Below are 12,469 nucleotides of genomic sequence, written 5' to 3' on the forward strand. Positions count from 1 at the left end.
ACCATTATGCAATCATTGAGAACTGTGTTGCCATAATACAAGTCATTATCTAATAATCCCATTCACTTCCACACAGCATGATCTAATTACTCACTGTATGTTTCACATAATTGAGAAGTTGAGGAGTCAGATGGTCCACATTTCACTGCATTAGCTGAGGTGGAAGTGTTTTGTGTTGAACTGGTGCTGTATTGATCCGTATTGTTTATTACAGGTTGTGCCAGTGTTAATACTGTCCGGGAAGACGGGAGGGGGGGATTACCTGGAAATGGTGCTATCGATCGGGTTTGCCTCCAGAGAGGGCTACACGTCGCTCAACCCACCAGGGGCACACAGTATTGGAAAAATGCTGCACAAACAAACACCACCGGAGACGTGTGTTTATGACAAGCTGCTGCCTTTAGTCCAGAGTGATGTATCTGCTTTAGAGGTCATTTTGCTGGTGGGAAAGTGTGGTGTTAAAGGAGAGTCACGATGACCTTCACAAATGACATGAGTTGATGAATCACATCAATAGCAAATCATTTTATTTAAAGCCCTTTTAACTAGTTTGATGCCCGGTGCTTGTTTGGGTGGATGTCTTGTATTTCTATTTCTGTGAGGACCAATTCGAATTTTAGACCTGGCGAGTGGCGACACTTAAAGGGTGATTTGAGGGTTAAGTGTAAGGATTACAGATACTAGAACCCAAAAGCACAACTCGGAGACAAGATTCAGGTATAGACTTCTTTACTTGGTAAAGGCAGGGTCAACACCGGGAGGTCAGTCCAAAAGGCAAACAAATCCAACAAGGGGAAGGCAAAAATCCAAGGTCGAGAAAACAGGCAGACACACTGAAATTAGCCTGATCTATTTCTGCAAGATATCTATGTTTGTATTGAAGATAACAAACATTATAAAGCAAATAATACCACGTTTTTAAAAACATACGGTGTTGATTCCCCTACATCGGATTTTTAGGGTTGGTAGATTGTTGTGTGGTTACATTATGTGTAATTTAAACTTAAAATAACCAATTTAGTCATTTTCAATTCTTGAAGAAAACTTTATTCGTCTTGCATGCCTCCACGGTGAACGGAGAATCCCAAAAAACGCTGGAGAGAAGGTAAATCCTTAATGAGTTCAAGTAAATGGAGGCCAGGATTGACAACACCAAAACTATATCAAAACATCCGTTTACAAAGTCTAACGCAACTCATGCAGTATAATGGAGATCTCGTTTTCACAGTTGTCTGCTCACTGTTCAACAAACACATGCATTTTTGACAAAATCTCACCATTTAAAGCACTTCCTCAACTCCCTTGCACATGCGAGCTGTGATTCCGTCCATGAGTGGCGGTAGTGTTTTAATCCATATAGTTTTGCTGACCTCCATTTACTTCAATTCAACAATGATTCCCTCCATGTTCAGCCATTTTAGGATTCTCTGATCCCCCAAAGGCATGAGAGATAAAACCTGTTTTCTTCTAAAATGCAAGGTATCAGGGTGAGTAATTGATATAATACATTAGTTACGCTATACATTCCATACGAAGTTATAAATAATATAAGTGCAGAATAAGGATGATTTAGTGTAATGTAGTAAAATAGCATTGTTATATATGATATCGGTAAAATAAAATATTGTTGCCTATGTTACTACGTCTTGTTCTGCTATTCCCATAGTAGTAGTAATACTGTTGATATATAATTGATGACAAGGTACAGGTGTGTTTTTGTAAAGTGCTTAGCTAAAATGGGCCAAAATCGTCAATATAAGGAAATGCTCCTGTTCCTGTTGTTTTGTATTATACTGTAATATGATACAATAATGTGTTGTGTTACTTGTGTTACAGCACTGCTTCCCTCTGATTATAATAGACACCGGTGGATTGTATTGCCATGCTTTAGCGATGAAGGTCATTCCTCACCAATGAAGTAGTGATATCAAAGCTATTAATACCGATCAGATGCAGAATGGTTTCTCAAGAAGAGAGGTGCTGTGAGGATGTTGTACCCGGGTGTCTTTTCAGCCCAGTGGCTCTTCTGTGTCACACTGCTGGCCTGGCTGATGTTCTGGCTCACAAAGAAGGCTCAAGGTATGAGTACAGTGTGGATATTTGTGTCTTTGTGTGCTTGTTGCGAGTCATTTCAGTCTTATTTAGAAGCCTATAGTCCTTAAATTCAATTCGTCTGAGCAATACTTGTGGAAACTTTTACCATGTCTTTTTGTGGTGAATTATCATATCAATTTACCAGGTCATAAATGCACTAGCATGACATGTTTTAACATGTTCGGTTGTGGGTATGACTGTGCAGTTTCACAGTAATGGACGATGGGGGAGGGGTTCCTGTGTGTTTTATAGATAGCAGCACTGTGTCTGCATCCAAACATCTTGTATCTATTTAAAGACAACTCCAGTAAGCTGCCTGCAACAAACACGCCTCCCATTCTCACTGTTGTCACATTGATTCTTTTGTTTGTAGGGGTAGTACTGCGCCGTATCTACTCACATATCTGATTCATTATTCCAGACAGGAATAGAGGACTAACATGATATAATGTGTCGGCAAGTAGAAGAGGAGTCAATTAAAAGTAACTGACGGTTGTGTCATGGGGGTTGAATTTCCCTTCCATACAGAAATTACTTACACTAAGAAATTACAAACAAGTACAATTGTTTATGTGAATTATAAGCTTTGTAAGCGGAAGCCATCCATTTATAATACCCAGAGGTCTTGTTTGTGTGCAGCCAATTTCATCTTCTAGCGAGAAATACAACATCAATCTTTATTGAACTGGACATATGTGACTTGCTGAATTCAGAGGAGACTGTTTATTTCTTTGTTTTAATAAATGGAGATTGTGCAAAATATGTTTATGTGCTTGTTCCTTGCCATGCATTCCTCAGAAAACCAGCCTGTCAGCTGCAGCCGATAGCAAAATATATAAGGCCAGTTGGAGTAAACTAACCTGCCATGTACAGATAGAGGACACATAGAGTGATCACAAATGCTTGAAATGAGAGAAAATACTGAGGAATAATGCTTGAGCAAGTTGTCTTTTATAGAAAAGGTCTATCATGTGAATGAGTAGCTGCCTTATACTCTGGAGTGTATTATGAAGAGGTTTTCTATAGCCTAGTCATATACACAGTACAGCTGAGTCTGGATCACATTCTGGGTAATATGTCATGGTTCTCCCTCCTCAGGTACTAATGACCTCTCAGCATCTGAATGTAAAAGCAAGACGACCTCGAGCTCTGATCCACCAGGGGATGCTGGTAAGCTGGACCATAATTAAAGATCTATGACTATCAGTTTGAATATGTAGAGTTTTCGAAGTAGGGCAGTCGTAGATCTATGAATCAATTACTATATGTAATTACTAACGGTGCCAAGATGCACATCTATATTTGTTTGATTTGTTGAGTTGCTGTGACTGCAGATAGTAAAATACAGTGGAGATATGATACTGTAGCTACAACACTGAATTGCAGTGGATGTTAATAAAACTGTTTGATGCCAACCAACAAAAAAACAACATTAGTGTTAAAAAATAAATCAAATGGAACTAAATCAAGTGCAGGTATTTAATCAAATGAAAAGTAAATAAATAGAATAAATTAACTACATCAGCTTTCACCCCTTCACTATGACACATCTGAATCGATCCATTGTTTTTAACACATGGAGACAGGAGTCCCAACACACACACATACATTATGTATGTGTGTGTGTGTTGTATATATGTATGATACATATATACACAGTGCAAATACAGCACCACCATTTGGTGTCCCTGAATAGAGGTGCAATCAAGGTACAGTATGTTCTAACTACTTCATCAAGAAGGTCAAACACCTACTTATTTTTGGAGAATATTATATAATGAATACAAAGAAACATTTCAAACAAACCTGAGATGAAGTTAACAAAATGTAACAGTCAGGAGAAACAACATTTCTATGGCAATTACTATCTCAGAGTACCTTTAAAAAAAAACCTATATACTTATATACGTATATATTGCAGTGAAAAACAAGGCCACGGTGAGTAAAATGTGCCAGGAGCAAAAAATGCCCGACATTGCTTGAGGGTCAGAGGATTAATGCCATGCAGTGGTGAGTGTCCAGAATTTGTGGCATAACTTGAATACTGCTGTTCACTCACGGTCCCCATGCATCTTGAAATGGGAACAATTGTCCAGATTTTCAAAGCCTAATCTATTATTCAGTGTACTATATTTGAAATGAATTTAGATCAATTTCCAGATTTATTGTATTTGTGAGGTTTCACATTGATTCTAAAGAAGAAAAAGCCTAAAGCACTTTGATTAAATGCTGTAAAACAATAAAATATGAAACATGACAAAGGGGGTGCATGGGGTGGGGGGGGGGGGGGGTTGAATACTTTTAATAGGCACCGTGTATGTGTGTGTGCATCTAAATGTGTTTGTGAAACTATTTGTGTCTCGATGTCTGTCTGCCAAGAGGATAGTTAGGCTGTGCACTTTTGCACCTGTTGTTACTTTTCCTTAGTGAGCAAGCTGAGTTAGAGGTGAGAGGCTTCTTGTACTCCACACTGTACAGCAGGGTGGCAGGGATCTTTACACTCAAGGCCTCTTTCCCTCAGCCAGCTCCAGGACCATGGCACAACCGGCTTCCCCCGACCAAACCAAGATGGGAGAGGGTCGGGCGATCGCCGTGCTGACTTCAGGAGGCGATGCCCAGGGTAAGTGAAGGGTTTCCAGGGTGGTATGTGAGTGTGGAGGGCCAAGGCAAAGCATGTCCGCTGTTTGTTCGGATCTGGTGTGTGGGAAGTCACTATACTTAATAACACAACAGCTGGATTTAATGACATAAAAACAAGTATTTGAGACATGAAGTGAGTTAGAAACTTAGACATATATAATTGTGATGACTCTTGAATAGTCATTGGTTGTCTGAATAGTCCCTGTAGCCTACATACAGATCTCAATACTGTAGCTTTAAGTTTGATACAATATGTCCTTTAGGTAGCTATTAGCACTAGAAATAACACTGCTTTTTGCCTAAATTCTAGCTCATTTTTACTGTCAAATTCAATCATGATTGCAGCTTCCCTTTATATCAAATTTGACAACTCGGCATTTTTTTATGAGCAATAATCCTGGATTAATGATCCTGGCAGCATGGATTCCTTCACTGCCAGCAAGCTGCTGGGACCACAGAGTGAGACAGCCTCTCCCCTGACCTTTAACTTGATTAGGAATATCTCCACTGTGACCTTTGGGAAGTCTGTCAGCGACCCCACACAACCCTGGAGTTTTTGACCAGTGACCAAGTTAGATATCCATCTCTGTTTTTATGCCTATCTGAACTTTATAAGACTTTGGGGCAAGTGTGTAAATGCAAAACCGCACAGCTTGATTACCCTTAACCTTCCTTCTGTTTAATTCCCCAAAACACATAATCCTCATTACAACCATACCTTTTTACTTATGTTGATATCCTTAGGTCCAAGTTTCTTCCTCTGGTCCTTCCTCCTCTCTCTCTCTCTCTCTGTAACACTGTATCTGTGGACTAATTTTAGAGGCATGACCTTTCTGTGATGCGTTTGTAAAGTGGTTAGGTGAAGTGAGACCGATGTCCTTTGCTTCTTTTCTCTCATCTCCTCCTTTACACTGTAAGTGGAGATACTTTTGGCACCATTGAAGATAATCTATCCACATCTTGTCCTTTAAGAAACCCCCTGACTTTTGAGAGTGCAGGCAGAGGCCTACTTGCCTTTCCTGCAAAACAAGCTTTCCACGATCACTGACAAATAAAATTGTACTATAATATTGTTTTATATCGGTCATTTTTTTCACCATCATTTAACCATTATTCTATTCAATCATGTATTCCATTCAATGATTGCTTCCACCTGAGTGTGAGCGTTATCACAAGGTTCTCATTATATGTGCTAATGTGCACGCACTGTGCCTACAGGAATGAATGCAGCTGTGAGGGCCACAGTTCGAGTGGGAATTTACACTGGAGCTAAAGTGTATTTTGTCCATGAGGTAAATACTGCTTTTGAATTTTCTGTTTTCACTGTTTGATAAATCATCGATTGCACAATGACAAAACAAATTTTTAAAAATTGTCAAAATGTCATCAAGTTCCCATAGCTCTCGGGGTTATCTTCATTTTGCATGTACTGTCTATACAACAATCTAAAAATACAAAAGTTATTTAACCAACAATCAATCAATTAATAATATGAACCGAAAATACCCCTTTCCAAAGAGGTGATATTTTGTTTTGTTGACAGGGTTACCAAGGTCTGGTGGATGGAGGAGACAATATCTGCCCTGCTACTTGGGAGAGTGTGTCAATGATGCTACAACTGGTGAGAACAAGCATATTTATCTGCATGATTATCTCAACTCTGTTTTTAACTTAACTTAAGTAACAGTAAGTGAGATGGGTGATCTGTGTAACTCTAGCAGTTCATCGGCCTCTACAGTGCAGTTCTGTAGGTCAAATGGTTAATTAAAGGCCAAGGTTCCTTAAATAGCTTAAGACTTAATGGACCTATCTGCCTCCTTGCGATTCTTGTTTGAAACTCTTCCTCCTTGCCTAATGTCAGGGTGGGACTGTGATCGGAAGTGCCCGCTGTCAGGATTTCCGCACCAAGGAGGGACGCACCAAGGCCGCCTGTAACTTGGTCAAGCTGGGCATCACCAACCTTTGTGTGATTGGTGGTGATGGCAGTCTGACGGGTGCCAACCAGTTCAGAACCGAGTGGAGTGAGCTGCTGGCAGACCTGATCAAAACTGGTGAGAGCCATGAGCCAAAAATGGATTGTCCTAAGCCACACAGCCTCAAATGAAATGTCTCTTTGCACATATCTGCCCCTCTATACTGTTGTTATGGTACAAGTTGCTGTTGGTTTATGGCATGTTGGTAATTCTGGCTGCAGCCACTATTTGAGAATCAACAGCTTCTAAGAGTGTTGCCACCTGTGGTCTCAGGCAAGATCACGTCAGCTGAGGCAAAGGGTTCCTCCCATCTCAATATCGTTGGCATGGTGGGCTCCATTGACAATGACTTCTGTGGCACCGACATGACCATTGGCACAGACTCTGCGCTGCATCGCATTATAGAGATAGTGGATGCTATCACCACCACAGCACAAAGGTATGCATGTGATTATTACTGCATTTATTTAATGGACAGACTTGCCATGCCATTTTAAGAGTCTTGACATGCTGTGTGCTGTTGTGCAGTCACCAGAGGACCTTCATCCTGGAGGTAATGGGCAGGCACTGTGGGTGAGTACAGCCTGTGTGTTGTCAACATCATTAAACAGCTGGTTATACAATAACTACAAAACATGTACTGTCTATGGATGAAATTGTGAAATGTCCCTTTCAACTACTTATGTTACAGTTTTGCAAAAGACACTTGAACCCTGTGTATGACTCTTAACCTACAGTTACCTGGCTTTGGTGACAGCTCTGTCCTGTGGCGCTGACTGGGTGTTCATCCCAGAGATGCCCCCAGATGAGGGATGGGAGGAGCATCTGTGCAGAAGACTGGCAGAGGTAAATGTCCTGTCCTGCATCGTCTTCAATGACTAATTTAAATCCAGCTTCTTCTTTTTTTTTTAAGTCTGCTTATTGATCTTAAAAGTTTTCTCTGTCCCTCTCAGCAAAGAGGCCGCGGCTCCCGTTTGAATATTATCATTGTTGCAGAGGGAGCAATAGACCGCAACAGTAAAGCCATCACATGTGACGGCATCAAAGAGGTCAGTAATAGCAGAACTCCAATATACCAGCACACATATAGGGTCTTCTTAAGATATTAAGATCTGAATCTCTCTGTCCAGCTGGTATCAAAGAGGCTCGGCATTGACACCCGCACCACCATCTTGGGCCATGTGCAGAGAGGAGGAACCCCTTCTGCCTTTGACAGAATCCTGGTAATACTACCTCTGTCCCATATATAAACCTTTTGAATATTTAACCACTAATCAAATTTCTCACTAACAATGTGATTAAACACAAGTGTACCGACTTCTCAAAGTTTCTGCTTTTTGATTGTCATGATTCAGGCCAGCAGGATGGGCGTGGAGGCTGTAATGGCTCTGCTGGAGGCCACCCCGGACACTCCCGCATGTGTGGTCAGCTTGTCTGGAAACATGGCTGTCAGGCTGCCTCTCATGGAGTGTGTGCAAATTGTGAGTAAAATCTGCTCAAGATGCAAAACAAATTAATTATGTTTCTTCAGTTTTTACAAAATTAACAACTGAACAAGCAAGCTTACACAAAAGCAAGACGTTTTTGATTTTTTTTTATTAGTTCTGATTCAATTCTGAGTTTCCTTTTTGTCTTCTGTCACTTCAGACTAAAGATGTGACCACAGCTATGGCTGAAGGGAGGTTTGAAGACGCGGTGAAGCTCAGGGGAAAGTGAGGCATTCTCTTTTGCATTTTTTTCTTTTTAACATTCTCAAGTGTTGTCCTGTGTTTTAATTAAATGCCTGTACATTTCTGTACAATAGGAGCTTTGAGAACAACTGGAACACTTACAAAATGCTGGCTCATGTGCACATCCCAGAAGCAAAGGTCAGGATCTAAGTTGAACTGCCTTATTGTTCATCAACTGTCTCTTAGTCAATAACTCCCAGTGGAAAATAAATATATCTTGACAAATGTCTCTGTGAATGTGCCCGTGCCAGAGTAATATCAACATTGCCATATTGAACGTGGGAGCTCCGTGTGCTGGAATGAATGCTGCAGTTCGTTCAACTGTCAGGATTGGGCTCCTCCAGGGCCACCAGATGCTGGCAGTGCACGACGGCTTCGACGGCTTGGCTCATGGAATGGTAAATTACACATACATAAACAAACAAGAAAGTTTTTACTTTCAGAGCATGATAGAGCATGCCCTCTGTCCCTGCACAGATTGAGCCTATTGGCTGGTCTGGAGTGGCAGGATGGACTGGAAAAGGAGGCTCCCTGCTGGGCACAAAGAGGTGAAATATTTCAACAAACATGTTGATTGGTACAGTAATACCAGTGCATGTTTCAGTGTTATTAAAATAATACTTTAAACTTGGCATTGTGTACTTCTGTGTTTTCCCTTTTTATAAAGGTCCCTGCCACATGAGTTTATGGAGGAGATCAGTCTGAGCATCGCTAAGTTCAACATCCATGCTATAGTCATTATTGGAGGCTTTGAGGTGAGCAGTGAAGGAATAGATTCACATCCCGAATACTAAAACTCAACATTTTACTGATTTCCTCGTTCCTCCCTGTCTTCACCAGGCATTTGTTGGGGGTCTGGAGTTGGTGCAGGCTAGAGAGAAGTATGAGGAACTTTGTATTCCCCTTGTCGTTGTTCCCGCTACTGTGTCCAACAATGTTCCTGGATCTGACTTCAGTGTTGGCACTGACACCGCACTTAACACTATAACCATGGTAATATTCATATAGAACATAACACAAACACCAGGCAATCCAAAAACTAAATCTTACTCCCTACATTCGTCTTCTCTTACTTCTTTCTCTCTTTCTCCTTTTCAGACATGCGACAGGATCAAACAATCAGCTGCCGGCACCAAGAGAAGAGTGTTTATTGTTGAGACCATGGGAGGATACTGCGGCTACCTGGCAACCATGGCTGGCTTGGCATCTGGAGCGGATGCTGCTTATATTTACGAGGAGCATTTCAACATTCATGACCTAGAGGTCTGTCCTTGTGAATGTACAAAAGAGAGGAAGCTAGGTGATGACATCAGTGGTCTGATCCTTGATTTGTTTGTAGGTGAATGTGGAACATCTGGTGGAGAAGATGAAGACCACAGTGAAGAGAGGACTGATTCTGAGGTTTGTGTGAATTAACATAAATTGTATTCCGACTATAGATTCAACTTTACACTCTGCAGCTCACTGTGGCTTCACATCTCACCCAATATTCTACTTTTGTTTCAGAAATGAGAAATGCAATGCCAACTACACCACAGACTTTATCTTCAACCTGTACACAGAGGAGGGCAAGGGTGTGTTTGACTGCAGGAAGAATGTACTTGGACACATGCAGCAGGTGGGCCACATGATGCAGACCTTCTATTTGTTGTATGCTGACACATTATATACGCCAAAAGATTTAATTTCAGAAACATAACGAAACCTATCCTTTCTTATAAGGGTGGAACACCCAGTCCTTTTGACAGGAATTTTGCAACCAAGATGGGGATCAAGTCTGTGTTGTGGTTGACTGACAAGCTGAAGGAAGGCTACAGACACGGTGAGGACATCTTGCATATTGTGTTGTAATGAGTCCTGTGCTCCCGGTGCTAATGTGTACTATCTTTTTAATCCCAAACCTCCAGGTCGTATCTTTGCCAACTCTCCAGATTCCGCCTGTGTGCTGGGCATGAAGAAGAGATCGTTGGTCTTCCAGCCTCTGGCAGAACTTAAAGATCACACTGACTTTGAGTAAGACTTCATTTCCATCCTCTCATTGTATTTTATTACCTATTCTCTTTTCATTGTTTTGTGTTTACTCATATTGCACAGTTAGTGGGTTAGTGGACCAAAAAAATGGGTTAAAACTTGATTGCTAACATAAAGTTGATTGCTAACATGTTAGCTATAACGCTTAAAGAGACAGTTCACCCAAAAATCCAAAATACACATTTTTCCTCTTACGTCTCATGCTATTTATCAATCTAGATTATTTTGCTGTGAGTTGCCTATAGTTTTGGAGGCCTGTGGTGCTTAGAGTGCCAAAGCGCCAAAGAAATACATTTGTCAACAGCAATGTCTCTTTCCAGAAATCATGACCCGGTTACTCAAGATAATCACCTTTTCAAATGTATTTTTTTTCGCTTTGAGTACCACAAGCTGAGTGACTTATGGTGTCATTATTTTGGAGAGAAAGCAGACAACTCAAACCAAAGCAAAATAGATTGATAAATAGCGCTGCAGGTAAGAGGAAAAATATGTATTTTTGATTTGGAGATGAACTGTCCCTTTAAGCCCCCTTGTTGTAAGTTTAGTTTGGAGTCTTTCTGCCAAACATCTGGTCAAAAATCACTTAATCAGCCTTAATTGAAATATCTCGGGCGTTGTTCTTGTTGTTTTTATTTTCCTCTTTGTACTGACAAATGTCTTCTACAGACATCGTCTTCCAAAGATACAGTGGTGGCTAAAGCTGAGGCCCATCCTGAAAATCCTGGCCAAGTACAAGATCGATCTGGACACCACTGAAAAGGCTGCGATGGAACACGTCATCAAGAAGAGAGGTGGAGCTCATTAGTAGCCTTTTGCTCTCTGACCGTTTGTTGTTAAAAGCACATTTCAAACTCTGTCGCTGAAAAGTGTAATCAAAATAAAGATGCTAATTATATCACCAAAACACATCGCAAGTCTCACATGTGATTATTTTTTAAAGAAAACATTTCTGTTGCCTGTGTCACAGCAAAAACGGACAGTATTTGTTTGGTGTAGTTTATAGCTGTCTCCATTCACAGAGGCTCATTGCAATTATTGTGGTTTTGGTCTGTCTTATGATATTGGTATCTGTCTTGTGCATCCCCATCCCTCTATTTTCATCTAAAAATCTAAATTAAATACTCTTATTCATTCATTTCCATATTGATTTTCCCCCACTTCCTTTCATCTGTACACACTTTTAAAGAGAAACCAGGGTTTTTCATCATGCAGTGTGTCCCACAGTGCTGGAGTGTAGATACTTTTATCAGAATTGCATAGAAAAACGGCTTGGGTCCATCCTCTCAGGCATTGACTTTAGAAATCATTGCAAACAAATATAAACCTGGACCCTATTGTTTATATGTGAATTATTTCAAAATGTATTTGATTGTGGTTTCTTTTTTGCTTTTCATCCTATAACTGCTCCCTATATTTATCATTCACAAGCCTGGTAATACTACTGGTTAAATCTAGTACAAAGGGACAAATAAAAGATTACACGATTTGAATCTTGTATATATTAAGCATTGTTTGTTCACACTTTGTGTCACTTTGTTCACTCACTCCCTCAACCCTTCAAGGATCGATCTGACAGAAGTTGTTTTCAGAGAAATGGATCAGCCATTGTGACAGTAGTGGGCATTCCACCAAAATGTATAATCTGCTCAAGTTTGTTATGTTGCTAATGGAAACACACCCTTAATAATATTCATCTAGCATGCAGTCCCTTCCACTAAAGGATGGGAAGTTTCAACTGATACAGGTGATCTGCAGTGGGCCAAGTGTGGACCTGTGCCCTCTGGTGGATATGTTCCAAACAAAAATCTATTTTCATCACTCCATTTACCAATCAAAAATAGTGTATGTTTACAAACCCATGCCAGCAATGGCATCACAAACTATTTGGGATTTACATTGACCATAAAAAGCATTCACCCCATGGACGTTTTCATGTGTTATTGGTTTACAATAATGAATCAGATGTAATTTGTTTTTATCAACAAAAAGCATCTATTCAAA

The 12,469-nt window shown here is 40.4% G+C and overlaps 1 protein-coding gene across 1 annotated transcript; it reads left to right on the top strand.

Annotated features, from left to right (window-relative positions):
* The first annotated feature begins 1,949 nt into the window (after positions 1-1,949).
* Positions 1,950-11,377, top strand: pfkmb (phosphofructokinase, muscle b). The gene is made up of 24 exons (XM_031844905.1): positions 1,950-2,079; positions 3,193-3,264; positions 4,616-4,714; positions 5,953-6,026; positions 6,278-6,355; positions 6,596-6,785; positions 6,981-7,146; positions 7,236-7,280; positions 7,445-7,553; positions 7,661-7,756; positions 7,838-7,930; positions 8,063-8,188; positions 8,355-8,419; positions 8,512-8,575; positions 8,689-8,835; positions 8,915-8,985; positions 9,105-9,192; positions 9,278-9,430; positions 9,536-9,700; positions 9,777-9,838; positions 9,944-10,055; positions 10,160-10,259; positions 10,345-10,450; positions 11,135-11,377. Exons 1-24 carry the CDS (start codon positions 1,989-1,991, stop codon positions 11,271-11,273), a joined length of 2,511 nt encoding a protein of 836 aa, XP_031700765.1. The 5' UTR covers positions 1,950-1,988; the 3' UTR covers positions 11,274-11,377.
* The last annotated feature ends 1,092 nt before the right edge of the window (positions 11,378-12,469 follow it).

Source organism: Anarrhichthys ocellatus, unplaced genomic scaffold (genome assembly GCF_004355925.1).
Source record: "Anarrhichthys ocellatus isolate YVR2014 unplaced genomic scaffold, GSC_Weel_1.0 scaffold1, whole genome shotgun sequence".
Lineage (NCBI taxonomy): Eukaryota > Metazoa > Chordata > Actinopteri > Perciformes > Anarhichadidae > Anarrhichthys > Anarrhichthys ocellatus.

Bases quoted from the DNA above. Each gene is read 5' to 3' on its own strand.
- pfkmb (XM_031844905.1), top strand. From the start codon at position 1,989: ATGTTGTACCCGGGTGTCTTTTCAGCCCAGTGGCTCTTCTGTGTCACA. The intron at 10,260-10,344 runs GTGAGGACATCT...CCAAACCTCCAG, and splicing joins GAAGGAAGGCTACAGACACG to GTCGTATCTTTGCCAACTCT. The intron at 10,451-11,134 runs GTAAGACTTCAT...TGTCTTCTACAG, and splicing joins AAAGATCACACTGACTTTGA to ACATCGTCTTCCAAAGATAC.